Source organism: Lepidochelys kempii, chromosome 7 (genome assembly GCF_965140265.1).
Source record: "Lepidochelys kempii isolate rLepKem1 chromosome 7, rLepKem1.hap2, whole genome shotgun sequence".
NCBI classification, from domain to species: domain Eukaryota; kingdom Metazoa; phylum Chordata; order Testudines; family Cheloniidae; genus Lepidochelys; species Lepidochelys kempii.
In genome coordinates this window covers 47,965,608-47,992,657 of record NC_133262.1, presented here as the reverse complement: position 1 = coordinate 47,992,657, position 27,050 = coordinate 47,965,608, and the positions used below count along the sequence as shown (strand labels likewise).

The 27,050-nt window shown below is 52.4% G+C and overlaps 1 protein-coding gene across 6 annotated transcripts in view; it reads right to left on the bottom strand.

Moving 5' to 3' along the window:
* The window catches only part of CACNA2D2 (calcium voltage-gated channel auxiliary subunit alpha2delta 2), a 587,011-nt gene that overhangs the window by 88,536 nt on the left and 471,425 nt on the right, over positions 1 to 27,050 (bottom strand). For all 6 annotated transcript variants that reach the window (XM_073352554.1, XM_073352555.1, XM_073352560.1 and 3 more), the window contains 4 exons: positions 24,622 to 24,753; positions 24,000 to 24,057; positions 8,392 to 8,442; positions 7,983 to 8,082 (listed from right to left, as the gene is read on the bottom strand). In XM_073352554.1, the coding sequence (XP_073208655.1) occupies positions 7,983 to 8,082; positions 8,392 to 8,442; positions 24,000 to 24,057; positions 24,622 to 24,753 (341 nt within the window). The remainder of the gene's footprint in view (positions 1 to 7,982; positions 8,083 to 8,391; positions 8,443 to 23,999; positions 24,058 to 24,621; positions 24,754 to 27,050) is intronic.

Below are 27,050 nucleotides of genomic sequence, written 5' to 3'. Positions count from 1 at the left end.
ATCATAAGGTGGCAAACCCACTTAAGCAAATGTCCTGCACTATGCTCCAGCATGGAGCAGCCTGACCTCCCATCAGGGAGCAGGAGTGAGAGGATGGACAGAGCAGAGGTGCTCAGATTGCTGGAAATACAGAACATTCAATAGGGAGGCAGGGATCTGGCAAAAATAGCCAGATTACACTCATTACTTCCCTGCCAGAGAGAGGGCATGTGGGACAAAGAGCAACTACAGCTCCTGACTCCCGCTAGGCCAGGCCAATGGCCTGAGAAAACAGCAGGCCATCTCGCTGGGTAGTGGCTGCACAGGTCAGCTTGTATAATCCTGGAAACATCGGGCCAGAAGGGACCTTGAGAAGTCACCTGGTCCGGCCCCTGCGCTGAGACAGGACCAAGTAAACTTGGCATGCTCTCGGTGCTATATAGGTCAATCAGTAATAATGGATGCTGTCCAGGGAGAGATCATCGCTTGTCCTGGGAGCAGATTGTGCTGAGGAGGGAAGTAGCTGGGGTCAGCAGCTGCCGCTAATCCTCCATAAAGATATTAAGGCCAGGACAGGAGGCACATTTCTCAGTCTAGACACCTGAGGATCTGAGGTGTGCTTGGGGCCTGTGGATAGACCATCTCTGACACGTGCCTGTCACATCTGTTTTTAAAAGCCTCCTAAGACAGGGATTCCACAGCCTCCCTAGGAAGCCTACTCTAGAGCTTAGCTATCCTTAAACAGTTTTTCCTCAAAAAGAAAAGGAGGACTTGTGGCACCTTAGAGACTAACAAATTTATTTGAGCATAAGCTTTCATGAGCTACAGCTCACTTCATCGGATGCATGTTTTTCCTAATATTGAACCTAACTCTCCCTTGCTGTAGACTGAGCAGATTTTGTTGCTCTCCTTTGGAAAAACAAGTCCAACAACTGCCAGTTTGCTTTCCCTACCTAAGAGAAAAGCTTGTGCAGAGCACATCCTCTTCAAGCTGGCCTGCCTTGTCTCTGCTCTGCCCCAGCCCTTTGGTCCCATACTTCGCAAGCTGCTCCAGCCCTGCCTGCCAGCCCTCCAGCCCAGTGCTGATGCCAGGAAGAGGCCGAGTGGGATGGCACATGAGATGGTAAGGGATGCATTTGCAAAGGTGGCTTTTAATTCTGGGAGCCACGCATTTTGGGGCAACCTGCTGGCATCTCTCCGGACTTAATTCTCAGAGGTGCTGAGTACCCCTCAACTACAATGGAAGTCAATGAAAAGCAGGCCCTTAAGGTGACGCAGGCTGACTTCCCAATATCAGAGACTGTTTCTGACCTCTCCCTGAGAGTTTGATGGGCCATCCCTCCCCTTGTTCAGGTCCCTCCTAACCAGCCTCTTTCCCAAGGCCTGTACATACACCCTTGTCCTCCCCCCCGCCCCACACTGACTCATTTAGAAGGGAAAACATGGTGGCTCCTATGGGAAGCCTGCCCGGCCTCACCACTCAGTCATTTTGCTTCCGCTGCTGTACCCTCTCCTTCGTCTACATGCTGCATAGCTGGCTTCATGCTTGTCTGTTAAGTGCCTGGCAGGCTCCTGGTGCTATATGAATCAATCAGTAACAATAATGGAAGCTGTCCAGGGAGAGATCATCACTTGTCCTGGGAGCAGATCGTGCTGAGGAGGGAAGTAGCTGGGGTCAGCAGCTGCCGCCAATCCTCCATAAAGATATAAAGGCCAGGGCAGGAGGCACATTTCTCAGTCCAGACACCTGAGGATCTGAGTTGTGCTGGGGGCCTGTGGGGAGCACCGACGACCGATCAGTTTGCAAAACCTGCCAGGGCATGCTGGCGCCGTTCGTCTTGTATTCCAAACAGCCCCCTGGGGATGCTCTGGGAGTTGAGCCTTCACGACTGCTTTGCAGCACACAGCAGGGTCTAGAATCAGGGACAATGTCTGCAAAACTGTTTGAGAAGTGCTAATTAGGGTTATTTATTATTATAAAACCCTGGAGAGGAAAGAACTGAAAGGACTGGGACCAAATCCAGTACTGCCAGCCCCAAGAGGTTAAAATCAGGAGTCCAAAAAAAGCCTCCAAAAAAAAAAATCACAAAATTGGCTTAAAAATCATGAGATTGTAAGGAATAACAACACTGAACATTGAATTTGTTCTTTGCCTTCTGGTGGGTGAGTCTTTAGAGAGCATCCTGGTACTTTTCAGTGCAATGGGGCTAACAGTCCTGCCTTCCTCACAGAGCGGTTATGGGGATTAATATGTTAAAGAGTGTGAGGCACTCAGATATGAATGTGACGGGTGGGCACCTAAGATGCCTGCTTTGCTGGAGCAGCGCCAGAGTGCTCAGCACCTTGCAGCATCACGCTCTGTGGACGGCATCCGATGCCCTCCGAGGGCTCACTGTGGGGAACCTTTTTCCTGGGCAACAGTGGATCATGCCTTATTCATGTACTGCCTCTCCTGGCCCTGGGGGGCGGAAGCCGTCGATCTGTCAAGCTGGACTAGTTTTAATGAGCCCCAGGCTTGCAGCCATGTCGGCTGATAATACTGACAACCTGATGATAGACCTTCGGCTCTGGGGGCAATCCAGTCTCGGCTCCAGACATATTGCTTCTTCAGTCATCCCAGAGAATGGGTTTCCCCAGAATGGGAGAGAGGCCTTGATCACCTAGGAGCACAGCTGGTCTAGAGAACCACCCTGCCATGCAGCCCATCAGACATCTGGCTGCCTGATTAGCTCACAGCTCCAGTGGTGATAGGCTGACCAGATGTCCCGATTTTATAGGGACAGTACCGTTATTTGGGGCTTTTTCTTATATAGGCTCCTATTACCCCCCGCCCTGTCCTGATTTTTCACACTTGCTGTGTGGTCACCCTAAGTGGTGACAGCTGGAGAGGTGTCCTCAGGAAGGTCACTATTACATCCTGGTCACCTTCTGGCTGACAGGAACATCATACCTCTTGGCTGCTGAGGCAAACTGACCCCTAGTAGCTTCACAGCCTCAGAGTTTGCTGCAATTGCCAACATGCACGAAGTCGCAGTTTCCTCTGTGACCTTTGTCAAGGCCTCTGCTCTGCTCTCCAGCCTGAGTTGAGCTTCCCAGATGAATCTGAACATCTAGGCCCCTTGTGTTATCCCCCATAGCCTCTAACAGATGTGATGCCACCGAACACATCCCAGTGCGACAGCCTGGGATGGGACAGGGCCCCAGGGGTGGCGAGTTGTATGGGCCCGTGGTTGTATGGGCTTCCGCAAATTCAGGGCCCGGGGGCCCAGCTCACCAATATTCGGGGCTGGGTCTCTTCTCCGGCCCCACTTGCTGCCCCCATGTGCTCCTCCCCTGAGAGTCCCTGCCTGCCCTGGGCAGCGGGCAGCTGCCCTGTGCAGGTCCGCGCTGCGCTCCCTCACCGGCCGCTGCCAGCTATAAGGGAGTGGCGCTGGGGGTAGGCTGAGGAGGCTGCTGTGCCTGTGGAGGGAGGAGGCGTATGGCAGCCCCCACCCCTGGCAGACAACTCCGGGTCGGGGCTTATCCTGGCTGGACCTCCTGAGCAGCAGCCTGGGGGAGCTTCCGTGAGTGTTGTGCCAGGGGGTCTGTGCCAGGGCTGTCCCCCCGAGTTTGCTGTTGCTGGTGGGGAGAGGGCTGGGGGGAGTCCAGCCTGCCTGCTGCACCCCAAACTCCTCATCCCAGGTCCAGCCCCATGCACCTCATCCCCTCCTGCACCCCAACCCTCTGTCCCAGCCTATAGCCCGCACCCAACATCCAAACCCCCTCCCAGAGCCTGCACCAGCACCCAAACCTTCTCCCAGAGCCTGCACCCAGCACCCAAACACCCTCCTGCACCCAGCACCCAACCCCCCTCCCAGAGCCTGCACCCAGCACCCAAACCCCCTCCTGCACCAGCACCCAACCCCTCTCCCAGAACCCGCACCCAGCACCCCAAACCCCCTCCCGCACCCAGCACCCCAAACCCCCTCCCGCACCTCCTCCTGCACCCCAACCTCCTGTCCCAGTCCAGAGCCCATACCTAGCACCCAAACTCCGTCCCAGAGTCACACCCAAACTTCCTCCCAGAGCCTTAGGCAGGTGAGTGTGCAGGGGCGGGACTTGGACCCGTTCTGGGCACCACCAAAAATTATACAAACCTGCCACCCCTGCAGGGCCCAGCACTCTGCTTGCTGAGCATAACCCAGCCCAGCCCAGCGTGGAGGTTCCTGCCCCTCTACTGGCTGGGCCATGGAAGAAGCTGACAAGTCTACTACTCTCTCTGACACACGTGCCCCTTTAACTCCAGCAGTACGGCCTCATGCTCAGAGATCCTGGCTCAGTCGCTGCAGCTGATCCATGCCGGGACGTTGCTGCGTGAGCATGTTCCATCCAACAGCCGAGGCGCAGTCTGCATGAGTCTGTGCTGGGGCATGCAGACGTGGGCAGCAGTAGCAGATTCCCCGAGCCTGTGTCAACTGGCTGTATGCGAGGTCTCAGTGAATGGGGCTGTGTTACCAAGCGAGGGGCCTGACCCACACCGGTAGGAGCCTTTCCACTGCCTTCAGCGGGCTCTGGACCCCACCTCTGCCCCACTGTAAGGGGGCTAGGCCAGCCCTCTTCACTATGACAGGCGCACAGACATTGTGGCCTGGGTTCTCAGGCCCAGCCGGAAGGGATCCCTCACTCTCTGTATCTCATACCAACTCTACAACAGGAGCGTGGCACAGGCCAGTAAGTGAGAGGTGAAGGCACCCGCCTCTCTCCTGCAAGTCGTCCTTCACAGGCCTTCGTCCCTTCCCAAGGGGAGGATTGGGTTCCCATGGGGCGCTCTCCCGGCTTGCAGCCGTCCCAGGTCCGAAGCACTAGCCTGCGGTGCCTGCCATAATGGCAGGTTTGCTCTTTCCCTGCAATGGAAAGAACCTGAACGAGATTTTTTTTGAGGCATCTACATGCCTGAAAAACGAGGGGACTCTGGACCGACCCCTAACACTTCCTGGGAGGGCGTGGAGACTAGGAGACAATTTCCTCTGACTCATGGCAGATAAAATGTCCGCGTTGCTCCAAACTGTTCTGTGTCCAATCTGGTGGGAGGGATAAGCCAGACTGTAAGCCAACTTTATGACCGTTGGCTAGTACCTTACTCCAGTCGGCAGCATGACTATCGGAAGCCACATGTATGCTGTTAACTAGATTCTGCTCTGCCCTGAGGAAGCCAGAGCTGTTCCTGGCTGAAAGCTAGTCTGATGCCAGAGCACGCCCTGCAGAGCCACAAAACCTCCCGAGCTAGCTAGGCTGATGCAGCTGTACGTCTCCCTCGGCCAGCCCCAAGTCCCGGCCCCCTCTTTGCCTCTCATGCCAACACCCCACCGTCATCACAATGAACTTCTCCCACAAAGAAAACCGGCCGTCAAAGCCGGCGCGGGGGAAATGGCAAGGGAAGGATGTAATTTATTTCTCACAGTGTGTTTTGTCGGTTGCAATCGATCAAAGGCAGGGAGACATCGGGAGAGGGGAGGGAAGGGAAAGGTGACAGAAATGGTAAATGGGGCTGCGGGAGCCATGCAAGGCAGAGGGCAGAGCCTCTGAGGGACTACAGATTCCTCTCCCCTTTTCCCATTATAGAAAGAAAGAAAGAAAGAAAGAAAGAAAGAAAGAAAGAAAGAAAGAAAGAAAGAAAGAAAGAAAGAAAGAAAGAAAGAAAGAAAGAAAAAAATGCTCTTCTCCTCCCAGATGCTGTGGCATTTTGTGAGTGGCTAAGCTGCTTCCCAGATCTCAGTCACTACAGAACCAATTGTTGCTTTAACTCCTCGGTGCTGGAGGCTGGTGACACCATGAGCCACTGTTATAGCCCCACTGGAAGCCATCAGCTGGCTTTACTGATTGTGTGGCAACACCAAGGAGCTATGCTGGACCTCACGCCCCTCCGGCTGTACCAACATGTCTCCGGCCCCATACTCCTCGGGGCCTGCTTTGCCAAGGTGGGGAGAAATCCCACTGATCTCCATAGGAATGGTGGGGGCTCAGTATTCTGAAGGTTTTCCAGGGTCCTTGTTCTTCCACCAGCCCTGCCAAGGTGTCAGCAAAACTGCCAGGCTCCTAGGAGTGATCCAGACTCCCAGGGAGTTGACGCTGGACTTGGGTTTGACACCCTCTTTGATGGGTGTTGGGGGAGCCGTGGTTTTGGGGTGGCTGAAAAGGCCTGTCAGATGCTGGGTGAATTGGCTCAGAGATGGGATGGAGAGGGACGAAGGAAAAGAGCCTGTGGCAACCCTCATTAAAACCAACCCTATCCCAAGAACCACGGTCATTTCCTTGGCACTGCAGGTCTGACGGCACCCAGGAGGTCGAGGAGCACTCATATAGCTGACGCTGGAGGCCTCAGACACACGGACCGGTGATAAGACCCTCCAAGCAGGAGGGGAGGAGGAGGACAGAGATGAGACGATGCCCAGGCTAGTCACAAATGTCCCAACTCTTTGATGCAACCGTCCATGGTGACACTATCATTGGAGTGTACACCGTGATGGTGCGGGATCAGGGTCAGGGTACATATACAAGTGACCACATTCAGTGACACAGTCTCTCTCTCTCTCTCCCTCTGCAAGGCTGAGCACCATAGGTGCTACACCTTTTTGCAGCCAAGAAGCAGGGTGCAATTAGCTGGCATTTAACTACTCTACAGAGAAATTACTGGATAACAATTCCTTAGCTCCGCGCCGTACATGGCTCCAGTCACAACAACATCGCTATTTAGTGGCTAAGTGTTCCACTGTCATAGCACAGAGTAGCACTGAGGTTACTTGTCTATAGGGAGTATCTACATAACAATTACAGTGTGTTGGTTAGCAATAACAAAGGTTACAGTATAATTAGTGCCATTCAATTTACTCTGTTGCCAAACAATCATGGATACTGTATAGTACGAGGAGTGCGCGGGCTGCCATGTGTGACACAGTTTTATTAATGTGTAGGATTGGTGCCCTAGGGGCAACCTTCTGCCCTTAATGGAGTAAGCCGAACTGGGAAGGTGGCAGGGAGTGGTGCCGGCTTGGCCTTGGTGATGGGAGTCAGCCTACAGGCACAGGGTGGACGCACAATGCAGCGGGTGCGATATGCATCCCAGGTGAGGGCACTGTGTGGAAGATAACATGCGCTAGATGAGTGAGGGCTTGACCACACCCCGTGAGAGTTTAACCACACCCCCTGTGAGCCTGACAACACCCCACTGGGGCCAGGCTGTGCCACGTGGCCAATCTCCTTCCCTAGCGGGGAACAGCTTGCAATCTTGGCCTGCTGCTGCATCTAACTCTGGGTGCTTGCTTAGTGCTTTGGACATGTGAAATTGCTCTGCTCTGGCATCAGGGCCCTGCCATGCCAGGACAGACCCTCTGATGGTGTGTCAGAGCCCCTGCTCCTGGGAAAGGAAATGAGCAGGAGAAAGTAAGCTGAACTCCAGCATGGCTCAGGATCAGCTCAGGCTTTCGCTGTGCCCCTCCTGGTTCATCCATCCCCTGTGCAGGCAGTGGGGCCCCATCTAACTCTAACTAACTCTCCATGCCCAGCTCATCTGGGAACAATCCCAGCACTCACCACGGTCCAGGAAACGCTCTCTCTGTAAGAACTATCCACTGCCTCCCTGATCACTAGCTACGCAGCCCCCTGCTCCCTAGATGTTAAGGCAGAAGGGACCATTTGGATTGTCTCATGCACGGCACAGGCCAGAGAACTCCACCGAGCAATTCCAACTCAGAACGTCTCTCTTTTAGAAAGACCAATGCAGTCTGGATTGATCAGGAGTCACATGGGTTTGCTATTTAGCCAAAGGAAATGTAGTCCAGAAACTTTCCTCCCAGTGAGCTGTGTCACAGTGTGGGAGGGCCACGAGTCCTGGTATTTGGGTGCACTACGCCCAATTGAGACCAAATGGTGGTGCACAGGCTGGTAGGCCATGGACTTGAAGGGTGTTCTCCATCTCTCATTGCTAGGGTTCCCCACCCCTCACCCCTCCTCAGAGTGGTACTTACTGAAGCCACGTTGACATAGTCGTCATCGGAAAGGGTGTCCAGCATCTCGCAGACTGATGTCTTCATCAGCTTCAGGGTGAGACCACTGACGCTGCCGCTCCTGAGGAGGCAGAGGAGGCATGGCTTGTGATGTGGCTCAAGGCAATACATAACTCTGGGGTTGGCATACAATACCCTGCTGCTTGGAGGGAAAGGGCAGGGGAGGGGAGCATGGCATGACCAGTGACCCCACTGCTCCTCAGCAGCCCCCCAGAGCCTTCCCTTAGGAGGGCAGAGTTACATGCTCACTCTGGCTCCACCCTTTTGTAGACTGTTGATTGGCTAGGTGAGAATTTCACAAGAAGGCCCTGGCCACAAAAGGAATCCAGGGGAGGGGGGTTCCTACAGATTCCTCCCGGTCAACACTCACACGTCCACGATGATCACCATGTCCTTTGGAGAGGAGGCCCCTTGGATATACCTGCAATGAGCAAAGACAGAGTGTGAAGCATGCCCCAGCCTCCCAACCCACCCGGAGAAGGGACTGGCATCGCATCGCAGCCCGGGGCCAACTGGGGAGGGCGAGGTTGGGATGGGAGAACTATAGCAGTGGCTGGCAAGAGGGCATGTATGTGTATGTGTATTGTCCTGGGCTGGATAAAACCACTCAAGAGCCCATGATTAAATTACTCTGATAACTGGAGAAAGCTCAGGGCTCTATGTAGCAATTATAATATACAAATGATTTTTTAAATGCCTTCTAGTGACCGTTTTAATAACTGTCCTTAGTCGAGGAAGCAGCCTGCTGGACTACACTACCCAGAATCCTCAGCAGGAAGTTTGGTGGGTCTGGATTCAGAGAGTGCAAAATGAAGCATGATGGACTGGCAGCATCAAACTTCAAATTCTCTGTGCACAATGCACAGCTCATCAGCTGGAGCCTGTGTTTTGAGCACCACATGCTGTGAGGGCTGTTCCCTGGGGTGTGCAGAGCGGCTGTCATTGTCAGTGAAGCGTGGGTGGGTCGGCTGTGGAGATCTAAGGTCCACAGGTGTAGTTTGACTTCTACATTTTGGGGTGGGGGGGCAGCGGCAGTCAGGCCAATGGAGCTGCATGTAGGGGGGAGGGGGGCGGCGGACACAAATTCCGTGCCTTCCCACAGGGGCACCATTTCAGATCACGGGAGCACAAATTTCACCGTGATTCCAGGGGCTGCTTAGGCAACTGAAAACTCCAGTGTTTTTGCAGATAATAACTTAGAAATATCTGACAGGAGCACTGTATCTAATTCCTATATCAAGAAAGAAAATTAAATAAATATTAGACCCACTCAGCTCTAATACTAATGTGTTCTGACATCTTGTGACCAGTCACTTATGGGACACTCGTTAAATTTAAAATTGTAATGTACATTCTTACTCAGATATGCTTACTGAAGTCAGAAGGGACCATCGTGATCAACTAGTCTGACCTAGGCCACAGAACCTCACCCATTCACTCCTGTAATAGACCCCTAACCTCTGGCTGAGTTACTGAAGTCCTCAAATCATGGTTTAAAGCCTTTAAGTGACAGAGAATTCACCATTTACACTAGTTTAAACCTGCAAGTGACCCCACGCAAAGGTGAAACCCCACCACTGTCTCTGCCAATCAGACCTGAGGGAAAATTCCTTCCTGACCCCAAATATGATGATCAGTTAGACCCTGACCATGTGGGCAAGACCCACCAGGCAGATACCTTAGAAAGAATTTTCTGTAGTAACTCAGAACCCTCATAGAATCATAGAATATTAGAGTTGGAAGAGACCCCAGGAGGTCATCTAGTCCAACGCCCTGCTCAAAGCAGGACCAACACCAAGTAATCATCCCAGCCAGGGCTTTGTCAAGCCAGGCCTTAAAAACCTCTAAGGATGGAGATTCCTCCCCGAGCTGGTTGAGGAGCTCATCGAGTCAGGGCATCAGATAGGCGTCAAATTTTGAAATGGCGTTTACCCTCCAGAAGTCAATGCAAAACTGCCGGCTCCCATCCGGCTTTGGTATGAGGACAACGGGGCTCTGCCACTCGCTCTGGGAGTGCTCAATAACACCCAGATCCAACATTGCCTGGACTTCCTCCTCTACGGCCTCCCGCATTCGCCTAGGCAATGGCCGGGTTGTCTCTTGGACCACCACCCCGGCTGCTCAGCTAAGGGACCCACCATTCAGGCCTTTCAGTACAAACGGCACCACAAGGCAGCGAGAGAGATTCACGGAGCACTACTCAGTCACTACCGCAAACACACAACCCACAATGCTACACACACACACCCCATACACACTGCCACACCCACCCCACACTGCCACACACAAACCCCTGCTGCACACACTCCACCGCCACAGATGCACTGCACTTCTGTAGACACAAACACCACACTGCTGTAGACACACCCACAACACTGCCAGACACACACACCTCTTTACAGCAGCCACACACCACACATCACACTGCCATACACAAACCACACACCATGCACGAACACAAGACGCTGCTGCAGACACACACACATTACACTGCTAAAGCCACATCATATTGCTGCGGCCGTAGACAGACATCACACTGCCATACACACACACCCCACTGCTGCAGGCACACAACACATACAGTGAGACTCGACACCCCCCAACAATGGAGAAACACAATACACCCCTGACAGGGTTCCCTCCCCACTCTGAACTCTAGGGTACAGATGTGGGGACCTGCATGAAAGACCCCCTAAGCTTATTTCTACCAGCTTAGGTTAAAAACTTCCCCAAGGTACAAATTCTTCCTGGTCCTTGGAACGGTATCGCTGCCACCACCAAGTGAGTTAGACAAGGATTCAAGGAAAAGAACCACTTGGAGTTCCTATTCCCCAAAATATCCCCCCAAACCCCTTCACCCCTTTTCCCGGGGGAGGGTTGAGAATAATATACCAACCAAATAGGTTAACAAGGTGAGCCCAGAGCAGCCCCCTGGGTTTTTAGGACACTAAAAACCAATCAGGTTCTTAAAAGCAGAACTTTATTATAAAGAAAAATAATATTTTTTTATAGGCAAAAAGTTACCAAAAAACCCCAGGAATAAACCTCCCTCTTAGCCTAGGGAAAATTCACAAGCTAAAACGAAAGATAATATAACGCCTGTCCTTCCTATTACTTACAATTTGTAATCTTAGATGCTTAGTTGAGGTAGGGCATTAGTATTTAGTATTTTCCCTGCCCTGGTTCCTCGCTGTCCCAGAGAGAACATAAAGAAGCAAAAAACAAAAACCTTCCCCCACAGATTTGAAAGTATCTCCTCCCCTTATTGGTCCTTTTGGTCAGGTGCCAACCAGGTTATTTGAACTTCTTAACCCTTTACAGGTAAAGGAGGGATTTTATGCTACCCTTAGCTGTATGTTTATGACAGGCCCCCCAAATCATAGACAGTGCTGGACAGCCTGCTCCACACTGGCTGTGATTTCTTCCTGGAGCTCTAGGAGAAAACAGAATTAATAAGACACATGCACCTCTAGATATACTACTGATTATATAAAAACTAATAATATTTTCCACGTTTCAAGGACGATTTTAACCAGTTGATTCTGGGAAACTTTCAAGGGCGAGTGCATCAGCCACTTTGTTAGAAGCTCCTGAAATGTGTTGTATTTCAAAATCAAAATCTTGGAGAGCTAAACTCCACCGAAGAAGTTTTATGTTATTGCCCAACATTCCCAGACACACATTCCACCCCACACATCACACACATCCAGGCAGTGATGTGCAAACACACACAGTCTGTGCATTGCAGAGACAGGCACACCAACCCAGCTGCGGACACAGACACACACAGTTTCAGGCAGACTGATACACTCAGGGCTTGTCTACACTATCCGCCGGATCGGCAGGCAGCGATTGATCCAGCGGGGGTCGATTTATTGCATCTATCTAGTATAGACGGGATAAATCGACTGCTGAGTGCTCTCCCATCGACTCCAGTACTCCACCAGAACGAGAAGCATAAGCGAAGTCGATGGGAGAGCATCAGCTGTCGACTTACCAGAGTGAAGACACCGCGGTAAGTAGATCTAAGTACATCGACTTGAGCTACGCTATTTATGTAGCTGAAGTTGCGTATCTTAGATTTACTCCACACAGTAGTGTAGACAAGCCCTCAGGGCCCAGATTCCATGGGTGCTGAGCCCCCTGCAATACCCAATTACCAGTACACCAGACGGAGCTGGGAGCTCAGCCCATCACTTGCACATCCCTAAATGTTCACTCACAGTTCACTTCAGCTGTTGCTTGGCTAGAATTTGGCTTCTCCTTGGGGCCTCCCTTCAGGCCTAAGCCTCCTTTCTCACGGCCCCTCAATGACAGAGGATCCATCCGCCAACTAATCAGCCAGCGTCGTGGCGTCCCTGTCTCATACAGCAGGCCCTCAAGCCAGCTCCCATCAGCATTGCTCACTGGGTGTCCCATCTCCCTGGGAACACCCCACGGACCTGGCAGCTCAGGCGATGGTGCCCTCGAAGACGGGCACAGAGCGCTCCCTGTCCGTGGTGGAGTGTGTGTGTGTGTTGTGGGGGGGGGGGGGGGTCTAGGGCTTAAATCATCCCCGGTTTTACAATGCTGGTGCCAAGTGCCAGCTGAATGAAGCCATCTCACCACAGATCACACTCAGGGTAAGAGGGCCCATCTCTCTGGGGTAGAGGGGGGCCTGAGCAACCCCTCTGCTGAGATGCCAGCAAGGGGGCCTACATGTGGTGTGAACACCTGCCCAACTCATTTTATGGAGGCCACCAGTCAGCTGTCCGAAGGTCACAGCTTTTGGCCAGTGGGAAGCTTTCACCCTTCCCTTCACAGATATTATGAAGCATACAGCACGTGGCTATAAGCATAGGAATATTGTCAGCGGACAAGTCCAGCTTCCCATAGAGGCAGTGCCAGTGGGCTTTTAAATGGCCAAAAGCACACTCAACAGTCATTCTGCACTTGCTCACCCTGTTGTTGAACTGTTCCTTGCTGCTGTCAAGTTGCTCCGTGTATGGCTTCATAAGCCACGGCATTAAGAGGTAGGTGTGGTCTCCCAGGATCACAGTGGGCATTTCTACTTCCCCTACAGTGATCTTCTGGTCTGGGAAGAAAGTCCCTGCTTGCAGCTTCATGAACAGGCCAGTGTTCCGAAAGATGCATGCATCATGCACCTTTCTGAATCAGCCTGTGTTAAGGTCTGTGAAACGCCCACGCTCCTCAACAAGCGCCTGGATAACCATTAAGAAATACTCCTTGCTATCAATGTACTCAGTGGCTAGGTGGTCTGGTGCCAGAATGGAATATGTGTGCCATCTATCGCCCCTCCGTAGTTAGGGAAGCCATCCACGTCACACACGTTGCCTAGAGTCACGGTCTTTTGGAGCAGGACAATATTAATGGCCCTGCACACTTCCATCAACAGGAGTCCAATGGTCGACTTTCCCACTCCGAACTGGTTAGCAACCGATTGGTAGCAGTCTGGAGTAGCCAGCTTCCACAGTGCAATTGCCATGCGCTTCTCCAACGACGGGGCAGCTCTCATTCTCGTGTCCTTGCGCTGCAGGGCTGGGGCGAGCTCCTCACACAGTCCCATGAATGTGACTTTCCTCATCCAAAAGTTCTGCAGCCACTGCTCGTCATCCCAGACTTGCATGGCGATGTGATCCCACCACTCAGTGCTTGTTTCCTTAGCCCAAAAGCGGCGTTCCACTGTGGTCACCACCTCCGTGAATGCCACAAGCAATCTTGTGTCATAGCTACTACACGTGGCCAGATCAGTGTCGCACCCCTCTTGCCTTTGTAGTTTAAGGAATAACTCCACTGCCACCCGTGATGTGTTGGTCAGAATGAGCAGCATACTGGTCAACAGTTCGGGATCCATTCCTGCAGCCCGAAGAGGCAGGGTGTATAGTACACAAACCGTTGAAAGATGGCGCCAAATGTGGACGGAAGCAAAGGGATTGCTGGGATGCGAAGCAATGCATCATGGGGCATTGGGACAGGACCCAGGCTGCTCCATGACCCCCTCCACCTTCCCACAACTCTTAGTGGCAGAAGAGAAAGAGGTGCTCTGTGGGATAACTGCCCAGAGTGCACCACTTTGTATACTGCTGCAAGTGCCACAAGTGTTGACACGCTATCACAACGGCAGCTGACAGTGTGAACGCACAACAGCGGTTTCCCTTCAACGCTCTCTGAGTGGCACTCTAACTCTCGCGATGTAACTCTGCTAGTGTAGTCATGCCCCCAGAAGCTGTGAATGTGTGACAGGGGATGGATCACTTGATGATTACCTGTTCTGTTCATTCCCTCTGGGGCACCTGGCATTGGCCACTGTCAGGAGACAGGATACTGGGCTGGATGGACCATTGGTCTGACCCAGTGTGGCCGTTCTTATGTCACCAGCCCATCTCTAGATGGCCTGCTCCTTCCTGCCATGTCTACACGCTGCTTGGCAAGGACCTGATCCTGCCCTGGTTGAAGTCAAAGGCAGCTTCATCATTGACTCGAACAGGATTTGGCCTGGTGTGAATTAGTGCTTAATTACTGTCAATTACTCACCATTACTGGGAATTACTTGTAAACGGACAGGCCTTGATTACTAAAGCAAGTGAGGGATGTTCGCTAATTGGAAATGATTACATTTTCTTTGCGGATGAGGCTGAGCTTTCTGCCTCACAAGCAGCTATGGGACCAGCCAGCCCCTTTGCTTTTGGCACTGTCCAGGGAACAGGAGATGTTTTCCAGCTGGTAAAAGAGCCCCCTCCTCTCTCCTGCTTTGCCTCGGAGCCCCTAATTCCACATCCCAGACTGCATGTGTGCTAGCCAGGGGAGCGCAAGGGCCAGCACTTTGTTTTGGGTCCTGAGTCCTGCATTTGGGGGCAAGGCATGGGAGGGGGAGTTTAGGGGTTTCTTTTCCTGAACCAAGCCGGGGGGGAGCTGTGACGGGTCAGCCACAGCTGGGGGACAGCAGGTAACCCCTCCCCCTGTCCCCATAACCCCGAGGAGCAACAAAGAATGTTGTACTGAGTCCCGGAGGGGGGAAAAGGGACAGGACACTGACTTTTAGGGCTGTCCCTCCATCCTCTGCTATGTATCTTGGTGCCACCAGGGCGGCACTAAGCCCTAACTGGCATGGCAAGAACAAGTGCTGTTGCCCCCTGTGAGACAGTGAGTCTGTGTGGATTGTTTGTGATTCCTGCCACTGACATCCAACCCAAGGGAAGATGGAAGCTCTCAGGATCCCTGAATGTCGATATTCCCTGTCACTTGCAAACAGTGCAGATCAGGCTTAGGAGAAAAGAAAAGGAAGCCCAGAGCTGCAGTGACATTCCCATTCATCGCAGAGATCCGAGCCGGCAGCAAGTCCCATCTTGCCCTGTGCCACCGACGCTCACAAAGGACCCATCCTCGCACTTACTCATGCTGTTGGGGAACAATCGCTCCAAGATGCACACACACCAGGGCCTTCAGCTGGGCTGGCAGAGGACTTGACTGAGGCTGGGTTGAAATGCCCCCCATGCTAGCTCTGAACAGATCAACACTGCAGCAAATACTCTGTTCTTCGGATTCACCTGAAATCCAGAGCCACGTACAGAGGGCCAGGGGGAAATACCCTGATGCCATCTCCACTCAAACTTCAGTGTAGAGTGTGTGCCGTGGACGGGGCCTGGGACAAAAGGGGGCTTGTTGGGGGTCTCTCCTGCTCCAGTGATTCTGAGATGCTGCATAGCAACCTGAAGGCTGCCGTAAATCAGAGCCCCACCCAGAGTTGCTCTAATTTATACCAAGGGGCTGTTTCACCCCTGAAGCATCCCTGAATATGTATGGTGTAAGGTGGCTTGGATTTACCTTTGCCACTCTGCGCCTTCTAGAACTGAACCAACCCTCTGAGCCTTGGGGAAGCTGGGAGCTGGATCCCAGCTCTGCAACTCAAACCCATTTTAAACTGGGGGGCAGGGTTGCTCAAAACCCTAACTCCAAGGACCATGGTTTATGACTGGGACAAACGACCCAGCCTGCTGACACTGACCTCCACCACCGACCAGGAGCAGAGGATGACAAAGGATCTGTCCACTGTACCAGGCCCTGGCATGCCTCTGAAATGAGCTCTAAAACTGTGGGATCAATACAGAGTTTTATGGGCACCCAGTGGAGAGACTGTAAAACAAGGAGTGAGGGGACTGGAGAGCCCCGGGCCCCTGGAAACATTACAGGTGTGGTGCAAACAGGAACGTATGCAAGGATGCAGGTGAAATAAACCACATTAGACTTTGGTGAGTTTCATGACTCTTCGGGGGAGCGCAGGGCATATTCTGGGCACCCATATGAATGGGTCTACTTGCCTCGGCCTTTAAAGCTGGACCCATTTCTCCATCTATAGCCCTATGCTCTGGTCCGTTAAGCCATGCTCCAGGCTCCCATGCGGGATGGCATAAAGAGGCTGAACTAAGATGCTTCTCCTAATGGATGGTGGCAGCACATTTATCTCTGGGCGCTGCGCTCGGCTTAATACTCAGGGCCCTGCAGGAAAAGTGTTTATTTAATAATGCCATTTATCAAGGCAGGGAGCAAGGGAGAGCTGCCCACTGACCGCGCTGCTGGGCAATCCAAATAGCTCTTGGCAGGAGCTGTGTGCTGGGCCCCTCACCCTGAGAAAGAAAGGGGGAGCTAAGGAGCTTGGCAAGCCAGAATTTCAGACCCTGAGCTACTATCACATGACCCTGCTGGAAGCACATTGTTGTTATGTGTATTACAGTAGGACCTATGGATCAGGCCCCTTTGTGCCAGGTGATGTACACTCTAAACAGACCGAAGGGCTTACACTGTAAATAGATTGGCAGAACTCAGCTCTCCTGACTCCTCACCAGTGCCCCACCCACTGGGCCATGCTGCTGAGGGATTAGCTCTTGGAATTAACTCCAGGGCCTGTCCAAACACCCCCCTCCTCCCATCCCAGGAGGACTCTCCCTGTGTATGTCTGCCCATCCTGTGCAGAGCTATCTCTCTGCAGGGGCGAAATCAGTCTTCAGCCCAGCTGCAACCTCTGTTTCTCTGCCTCCTTCACCCAACACTTGCCCCTACAATTTCCCACTGCTGCTCGCACAGTCCCAGCAAGGGGGGCTAGCAATGGTGGGCATGCTCTCCATATGGAAGGTGCTGGCAGCCACTGGTCTTTTGTCCACCAGGCTGTGCGCACCCGCTCTGAGCAGGGTCAGGCAGGGCTGTGATTACGGGAACCCAAACCTCTGGGCAAGGCAAGGGGAAAAGGGCTAGTGTAGACATAGCCGAAGGTCACCAAGGGTAAGTCTACACAGCAAAGAAAACCTGCGGTACCGAGTTGCAGAGTCCAGGTCAGCTGACTTGGGCTTGTGACCCTCGGGGTGGGGGCTAAAAACAGCAGCATAGACTCTGGGGCTCCTAAATCTGGCTGGGGGTGGGTGGTGGGCCTTGGAGCCCAGGCTCCGGCCCGAGCCCCAGGGTCTACACTGCTATCAGCCCGAGCCCAAGTCAATTGACCCAGGCCCTGATGCTTGGTGCTGCAGGTCTTCTATTGCAGTGCAGACATACTCTCGGGGTCTGTTTTCAGTGCAGATCTAGCCCTGGCTCTTAGCTGGGTGTTGCTCAAATACTCTCTCCCCCAACCCCATCTGCACACAAACCCTCTCAGCCGAGTCTAGTGGTGTTTTGAACCCAGGCTAGCTGGCCTGCCTCGGCGTGGGGATGGAGGATGAGGAAAGGGGTGGGGATTGAGGTTAGAGCCCAGCTGCTGCTTCCACTCTGCAGTGAGGAAGCAGGCAAAACCATGCACTGAGAGTCCACCGATGCCTTCACACAGTTCCCCCCGTCTGCCCAGGAGGACAGACCCGTGCTCTCACAGTTCACTGGGAGAAAGTCACAGAGACTCATGAGATGTGCCCCCAGAAGTCCCAGTGACAAACACGGGGCAGAACAGCACCAGTGTGGGACACAACAACTGGGGTGTGGTTTTCTGGGCGGCTGCTCACACCTGGGCAAGGCTAAGCCAAGGGCCGATCACCAGGGCTACCTCTGCAGTGAGAATGTCCCCCCAGACTGCAGAACCTGCCCCGGTTGTGGGTGGAGGGGGGATTCTCTCTCCGTGTGTAACAGCCTCCCTGTTTGTTCCTCCGGAACTGCCCATGTAGGGCGTACAGTTCTCCCAGGCCTCTCCCTGGAGGGCTCACAGCCGGCTCTCCCCACAAGATTTTGACTTTGGTTAGCGTTAGAAACAGAGACATTCTGAGGAGCAGGCACTTTCCATTCTCAAGCGCACAAGCCTGGGAGGTCAGTCCCAGCTCTGCAAAGCACTTCAGTCCGTATTTAGCTCTGAGCGTGCACTTAAAATCCCATTGACTAAAGCCCACGCTTAAGTGCTTTGCTGCTGCTGAGGAGAGAGAGGATTCATGCTGGTGCTAAGGAGGACTGTTCTCCAACAAGCTCCAGGAGAGAGCGCAACAGTGAGGGCCTTAGCACAGTAACTGAACTCAAGCCAGCCAGACTCGGCTCCTTCCCTAATAACCCTGCACAGCCGCTGCAACTGAGGAAAGTTAATAATTAATGTGCAGGAATCAAAGACAATTAACCACAATGGTGGGGCCATTCATTTCCTGTCAAAGAGAGAGCCTGATTGGCGCTGGGGTGCGCGCTCCCACCGCTCTGTCCTATTTGTCAGTCTGGTGACAGGGCAAGGCTGGGCAGGATAGAATGCCTCTTGAAATCCTACGCACACCTGTGCAGTGTAGTGCCTTCCCTTAGAGGAAAGCATGCAAAACCCCTGTCCCTGCAGTCAGGAGCTGCTGGGGGCCTGATCCCGCATGCTTGCAGCATGCACAACTCCCATTGACTTCAATGGGAGCTAGGCACCTGTTTTGGGCCCAACCCTGCATGCCCTCAGTGTGCAGAGCTCCTGCTGACTCCAACCTCTCTTTGACTCTCACGAAGCATTTGCCAGATGAGGCTCTGGTAAGATGCTGTTTCTGCTACAAGCCCGTTTTCAGCTGGGTTTACAGTCAGTCTCTGCAGGCAGTGCATTTTGCACACAGTCTTAAGGGGCAAATTATGATACAAACATGTTGGTTTTGTAAAAACAAAGCGGGATGTGTGGAAATCACAGAAATGATATACAAAGCCCATGGAAAACAACCTCCCCTCCTCTGCGATTTCAATAGAAAAAAACCCCAAGGCATTCAAGATCTGAGTGTCATTTCAGCTGTCTGGTGATTGGCACCTGCATCAGCCTAGCCTAGGTGGCAGCGTCCCCACAGCAAAGCCCTGCCCCTGTGACTGTGTGTCCTCGCTGTTCCTGCACTTCTCTGAACACATCCCATAGCTCATAGCTCAGATGCCCTAGGATTCTTCCCCAGTCAGCTGTGTCAATTGAGAGAGAACTTGTCTGTCTTTCAGGGGGAATTGTGGGAAGGCCCTGGAGGATTGCCAGGGCTCATGTGATCTTGCCTGTGTCCTCACTGCAAAGTGGGCAGGTTCCAGCAGTGCAGGCAAGCATGGGTTCAGAGTGCAAATAAGCATGTGCTTGAGGGGTTTGCTGTGGATGGCAGGAGGATTTGGGCAACAACACATGTAGGCGTATGGGCCAAGGCTACAGTGTAGACATATCCATAGTGATAGTCCCAGCTCCTAAGAGTTTAGCATCCATAGACCAGCCAGTGAAAAGAAGGATTATTAAGCCCAGTTTTAAAGATGGGGAATGGAGGCCCAGAGAGAGTAACTGACATACATCAGTCAGTGGCAGAGGGAGGAGATGAACTCAGAGTAATGTGGCACCTTTCTGAAGAATGAAATTTGCTCAGACTAAAGAAGCAAAGATGACTAAAGCAACAGGAAGAAGGTATTCCCCAGAGAAACCAACTGGCTCTTTCCTTCTGTGCAACAAATACAATCAGAAGGAAAGAAAGAAAAGTCTAAACATTGTCTATTCGTGGCTTTGGGGCAGTAACTTCTCCAAGGGATTTCCAGTGTCTGCTAGGTGCTGGATGAACAATGTGTATTTACATGAGAGAAGAAATGGATCCTGAAATGTGACAGCTTCCAGCACTCCTTGTTCATGTCTAAACATGGATTTCGAGCAAATGCTGCATTCATGTTGCCACCCACAGGTTTCCAGGAGAGGGTTGTTTTTAATATGACATGAACTAAACAAAGAGAACCCACCTGCTAAAAATATCCCCAGGAAAAAGGATGAATATATATATATATTACACACACAAAAACCTAGTTGTATGTAATTTCCCACCCCCAGACTCCTTGTCCCAGTCTACTCCCCGCACACTTGCCGCAGGTCTGGCTTTTGTCTCCTCTGCATTAGTGTCAGGCAGCTTCCTCCTGTCAGGCCCAGCAGGGGTGTCACCGAGAGGGGTGTCATTCTGAGCTCTCAGTTCAGGTGCCCAAACTTGACATGGGCCTTAACTTATCTGACCTCTCAGTGTTCGTCTTCAAAGACTGTACAACACCGTCAAAAGACAAGCTGGGAGCTTAAATTCATAACTTTGGTAGATGCTAAAAATCATGGACCCAAAGACACTGGATTTATGGCTTATTACAACAAACTGTAAGTCACTAACCTTCACTTGTCCTACAAGTGCAGAAGCTTAACTGCCCACTTCACCTTGAATGGTCACTTGCAACATGTGTCAACTCCTTATGCTTAACAATCTATTCCGCCTTTATTTATTTACCTGTGACACACTCTGAGAACCCTTCCCAGACCTAAAGAGCTCTGTGTAAGCTTGAACACTTGCTTCTTTCACAAAGTCATGTTGGTACAATAAAAAATCTTACCACACCTACCTTGTGATATGGCAGGTAAGTACTACGATAAGCAAGTATCATGGTCATAAAATATTTATCTCACACCATCATGAAATCTCTCTCGCTCTCTGTCGGCAGATTCTCAGGGGGTTCCATTGGATTCAATTAAGATACGACAATTTATACCCACTGAGGACCTGTCACCATGGTCATGATAGCGTGGCATAATAGTTTGTTCACTGTGAGGTGCAGAGACTCTCCATCACTTCCGATGGATCGACAGACAGATGATGGGAACACTTTGATCCCCTCATTCACCCCAATGAGGTATGAACTTGCAGAGCCAACTGAATCATTTAAATACTAAGGCTGCTATTCAGGAAAGCATGAAAAAACACATATTTAACTTTAAGCACATGCGTAAGGGCTTTCTTGAATCAGGGCCTAATATAATTAAGCACAGGGAATTTTTTCCTCCTTTAAAATCCCCATAGAAATTCAACAGAAAAAGAACAGTAAAGCAGTGTTTCATGTAAAAACCTGGGTCTGACCCTGCAATCCCATCGCTTTGCCTGTGCAGTGTGTTGCCACTGACTCCAGCACATGCCAGGTGGGCGAAAGGGCCTATCTGCATGGATCTGACCGCAGGAACAGGGCCTTAGACCCAGACACGTCAGACAATGAAAGAGTTACAGCTCTCAGACCATTAACATGCCCACATTGCACCTAGTGTGGCAGATCCTCAGCTCTGGTGCGGCACTGCTTTATATAAAGGGATTTAGGCACCTAACTACTAACTTTAGGTTCCTAAATTCCCTCGAGGATCTGCACCTTAGAGCTTTCATTTCCTGACTTAGGTGCTTTTAACTCCATCACCTTCACATTGCATCTCCGTGCAGGTGAACACCCTCACGCCTGTATCTCTCCTGCTGGCAGCTGAGAGAAACTTATCTATTCTGCAGCCAGCCCTGATGGGATGGGGCTTTCTCTGGCTCCAGATAAGCAGGGACCTGGAGTTTAAAGAACAGACTTTAATCAAGCTGCTACTGTTTATGCAAATGCTGGCTATTAAACCTTCCCCACCTCTGATATTTTTTTTCTTTGTTGCCCTTCCAGGACTTCTGCTTAGAATGCCCTCCTGCTGTGTCCTTCCAGGAGGTAAATACCTGTTTGGACAAGCAAGGGGCTAAAGACGACATGGGTAAAAACCGATAACAGCAGTTGTCAAGCAAACAAAAGAAAAGAGTGGTCACCAGAGCACAGGCAGGCTTAGGCTGTTTAGCTAGGGATCAAAGCAGAATGTAGGGATGCACAAAAACCTTTATATTTTCTGACAGGTTTCAGAGTAGCAGCCGTGTTAGTCTGTATTCGCAAAAAGAAAAGGAGTACTTGTGGCACCTTAGAGACTAACCAATTTATTTGAGTATAAGCTTTCGTGAGCTACAGCTCACTTCATTGGATGCATACTGTGGAAAGTACAGAAGATGTTTTTATACACACAGACCATGAAAAAATGGGTGTTTATCACTACAAAGGGTTTTCTCTCCCCCCACCCCACCCTCCTGCTGGTAATAGCTTATCTAAAGTGACCACTCTCCTTACAATGTGTATGATAATCAAGGTGGGCCATTTCCAGCACAAATCCAGGGTTTAACAAGAACGTCTGAGGAACAGTGGGGCGGGGGGGGGGGAAGGAATAAGCAAGGGGAAATAGGTTACTTTTTATAATGAATCAACCATTCCCAGTCTCTATTCAAGCCTAAGTTAATTGTATCCAATTTGCAAATTAATTCCAATTCAGCAGTCTCTCGCTGGAGTCTGTTTTCGAAGTTGTTTTGTTGAAGGATAGTCACTTTGAGATCAGAAATCGAGCGACCAGAGAGATTGAAGTGTTCTCCGACTGGTTTATGAATGACAGTATGCAGCCGATGAAGTGAGCTGTAGCTCACGAAAGCTTATGCTCAAATAAATTGGTTAGTCTCTAAGGTGCCACAAGTACTCCTTTTCTTTATATTTTCTATTACCCCCTGCATCACAGGCAGCCGGTGCCATTTGGATAGTTAAAAGGAGCCCCGAATAAACAGGAAATCCCAGCACCCTGCATTTGTGGTGGAATAATTAGCCCTATAGAGCTAGCTCCTCTACCAGGGCTAATTGTAAATGATTCAATCACGCTTAACTTGATGTGTGGCTAAATTGATGCTTGCAGCTATCACTTAAACACAGTCTGTCATTGTGCCTCGTATTTCTCTCGCTGTCCTTCTGGCTCCAGCTTTCGAGAGTCATTCGTTTTTCTTCTTAAACGGGATCCCATGTAAGTGCTGCCTATGAACAAGCCCCACACTTACCATCTCCACTGGGGGAGAAAGGAAGGAAGATGATCAACCTGGTTGGTCTGTATCTAAGGATCTAGCTGCCTAACCCTCTGTCTTCCCCAGAGGCAGGCAGGAAGGAAGGGGAGGGGAGGAAAAGAGCCAAAAGCTGCAGCTCCGATGCCCCTGCCTGTGTTATTGTATCCATTTTCCAACACCAATGATGTGTGAAATGAAAATTGGACAGAGCTGGCTGCTCCCAGACCTGGAGTTTCATACAGCCTAGCTGCCTCCCTACAAGAGTGAGCGAGGGATGGAAGGAGAGGGGGAAGAGAAGATGCAGGCAAGAGGGGAGAGAGAAAGGGGAAGGAAGGAGACTCCTGAATAACCACACACCTGGCTTCGGTAAACCCATCTCCATTTTAATAGCTGCTTGTTGGGGCAGGGCTGGGAGTGGGAGGGGCTGTTGTGCTCATTTACGAGTAATTGACCAGAATGCTCTGCCAATGCATGTCAGTGCTGGCAATTTACAGTAGCTGAAAGGCTGGAGATGTTGACCATTGGTGTTCCTGGCTCTTTTCAATACCCTTTGTGACCAGGTCAGTTTTGATAACACAGCCCCATGTCTATGAGCTGTTGAGGGTCTTGAAGCAGCCCATAGCTCCATGAAAAGAAACAGCTGGCTATCTCAGTGGGACCTTCCAAGTATGGATGCAGCCTGCTGGGCGTGGGGTCTCGCTGGGCTCCTCCCATGGCCCTCAGTGCCCGGGAACTTGCTGGGCTGTATGGAAGGCGGGTGCTCAGGTTGTAGAAGTGGTTCAGGGTGAACCCACCTCCCATCCCAGTATGTCATCCACATGCAGCCCTCTAGCCCGCCCCCTGGGGGACTGTCCCCCTCCCTTCTCACCAAGGCCTCCTGCGGACGTCATACAAGTCGATCTTATTGGGCGCTCTCCAGGGGGTGGCTGCAATGAAAGCAGAGGAGGCAGATGTCAGCACACGGGGATAGAGGCTGTGGGAGGGGAGGGGATGAGCTAGCTCACTGGTTCTCAATCTATTGACCATCGTGGGCTACAGATGCAGCTCTCTGTGTTATGTGGGCCACATTCACACCCTATATATTCTAGCTGTGTGGCCCTGAGGATGTCACATGGGCCGCAGCTGTGTGTTGATTGGGCCGTCTGTGGGCTGAGAACAACTGAGCTACATGCGCCCTGCAGGCAAAGCTGCTGTGGATGTCAGCAGGAGCTTGGCCGGTACTGGGGGCATGTGATCAGCCCAGCAGATAGCCAGAGGAGGGGCTGAATGCTCCCAAGGAGTTAGGTATCAGATCACAATGCCTTATAGGCACCTGTAAAAGGACTGTGAATCTCAACGCCTGAGTTCAGCACCTAAGCTCCCACCATGGCACTAGGGGGCGCTGTGCTGCTGCCCCTCCTAACCTGGGCATGCCCCACCTCCCAGCAGGGGTGTCTGAGGCTGCCATGTTTCCCTTCCCCGCAGAAAGCCGCGATGCCGGCACAACAGACCTGGGTAGTAGCGAGTCACGCCAGTGGCGCTGCCAAAGACCTGCCACAGCAGAGACGGGTCTTCCTTCCGGTTCTCGATAAACACGTCCTCCAGGGCTTCAGTCCAGTTCAGCTCATTGAGGATCACGGTGGCTGGAAGGGAGAGAGCACGGACGGGCTGAGTGGGGGGGTACAGGACCTAGGGAGAGGACCTCATTCATTCCCGATACTCGGCCTGCAAGGGGATGGACACAGTGGGCCACATACTCCCCTTCCAGGCACAGATCTAGACCGCGGTGTGGCTGGCCCAGGAGAGCAACAATACCCAGCAGTTACTGCTCTGTTGCTAATCTCAGCTGTGTGCTGCCACGTGGCTGGTGCTAACCCCTCAGTACATCCTAGCGCTCACTCAGCAGCCCCTTTGCCTCCCCTGATACGGGGAAGAAGGGTGGGAGACCCCTACTCCTGCAGCAGGGCACAGGAGGCAAGGCTAGGGCCAAGGGGGTGCTGGGGGTGGGAGGGCAGGGGGCTCAGGAATGACAGCAGTGATGCTGGGGCTCCAAGAGCAGAGCACCATGGAAGAGACAGTCTGGGGGGGAGCATGTGGCTCCATGAGGCGCCAGAAGCCACCCACCAGGCCCAGACGTGGGAACGTGGAAGCCAGCGCCAGGCAGAGGTGAGCCCTCGTTTGTCACAGATCAGCATGGAAGTACCCAGCTCTGACTGGGCCTTGTCCCAGCAGATCAGCCATGGGAGGAGCCCAACGAGACCCACAAGCCCTCTGTGATTCTTCAGTGCCACGGGCTTTACAGTCCTGGCCCGCAGCACGCTCTTCCCTCCGCACCAGCTTCGTCTCTCCCCACATCAGAATCACATTCAGCATAGTGCTGTCCCTTGGCCCCGTGTGCCCACCACTTACCCTACCCACCAGTCTCACCCACTGCCAGCCCCTGGGCCTGGGTCCATCTCCTTCCTCCTCCATGTCTCCGCTACCCACTCACCATCCACCAGCACATGCCCACTCCTGCCCTGGTGCTCCTACACCCAGCATGGGCAGTGTAAGCAGGCAGCTACTCTGAGGAAAGCAGGCCTGGGTCAGGGCAGGATCTGGCCCCTCAAACCTAACTCATGCCACACAACAAGGCTGGGACTGAGACGGTGCAGCCCCAGACCTTCTTTGCGTTGACGCCCGATCCTGCAATGGAAGGTCCAATCTGGCCATGCTGCCTACCAAGTGCAACCATCAGCCCAGGAGCGACCCCATTGCTGTGCAGGGGGCTGGTCTCTGCAGGAGGTACCACATGCAGCTGTCAATGTTTGCAAAAACAGATCCTCAGGGCACGTCCTGGCAGCGGTCCTGGGGCATGGCTTCAGCTGGCCATGCCAGGGCTAGCTTCAACCTAGCTATCCCGTGTTCCAGAGGAGTGAAGCTGCAGCTGCAAACACTTCCGCAGGGTCTGTATGAGCCCTCCTGACTCCTGCATGATTATTGGACAGCTCGCCTGCACTAGGACCCGAGTGAGCTACAGCCAAGCTAGGTTAGGTCTGTCAGCTTGAGCTGCCATCCCCCCCGTCACTGCCATATATAAACCTACCCTCTGGCTGTAAGCTAGGGGCCTTCTCCTGCATCTGCGTAACCCAGGGTAGGTGTGTTCTCTGCCCGTTCCTCGGGGAGGGGAGTCTGTGACTGCAGCTGCCGCGGTCCCTAGTTCAATGGCCAGGGTGGGCCAAGATGGGGGTCCTCACAGGTCTAGGCTCCAATGCTTGGGGCACTGGGAACCAGCGTCTTTCAGCCTGGGGAGGGGGAGATGGACAAATCCATGCTTCCCAGACTGAGGTTTCTTTCTCCATCAGCAGCTGGCAGGGACTCCTGGCCTCTCCTCCACACACTACTGCACAGATCCAGACAGTCACCCCAGGCAGGTGTCAGCCTCCCAATCTGAGTGGCTGGTGAGCTGGTGAGCAAAGGACCCCCCCCACCCCGAAACGAAGAACTGCAGGGGGCACATTCAAGCCTGTGGCACATGCTTGCCACCAGGTACCTGCGGCAGATGGGAAATAAATTGGGTCTGTCCCCCATGGGGGCTGCGTTTGAGTCCCTCCTCCATCAGCTAGTCCCCAAGAGACAGTGGGTGAGAAGAGCTTGCCCTACTCTGCATTCACACCGGCCCTTGTGCCCGATGCAAAAGCAATTAAGACACCGGCAAAGAGAGATTTGAAATGATTCCGCTATTGAGGCGAGCGATGAGCTCAGAGCAGCCTGACTCTGTGATTAATCAGATGGGGCCAGGACTGCTAAAGTGAATGGGACAGGCACGCGGTTAGTCGCTCTTTACAAGGGGTCGTTTCTTTCAGAAGCCTCTAAGGATGGTATTTGAGTGGGGCAGCTCCTACACGGGGGCAAGGGGTAGCTGGGGGCATAAAGGGGTTTCTCCAATGGTGCAGGGCTG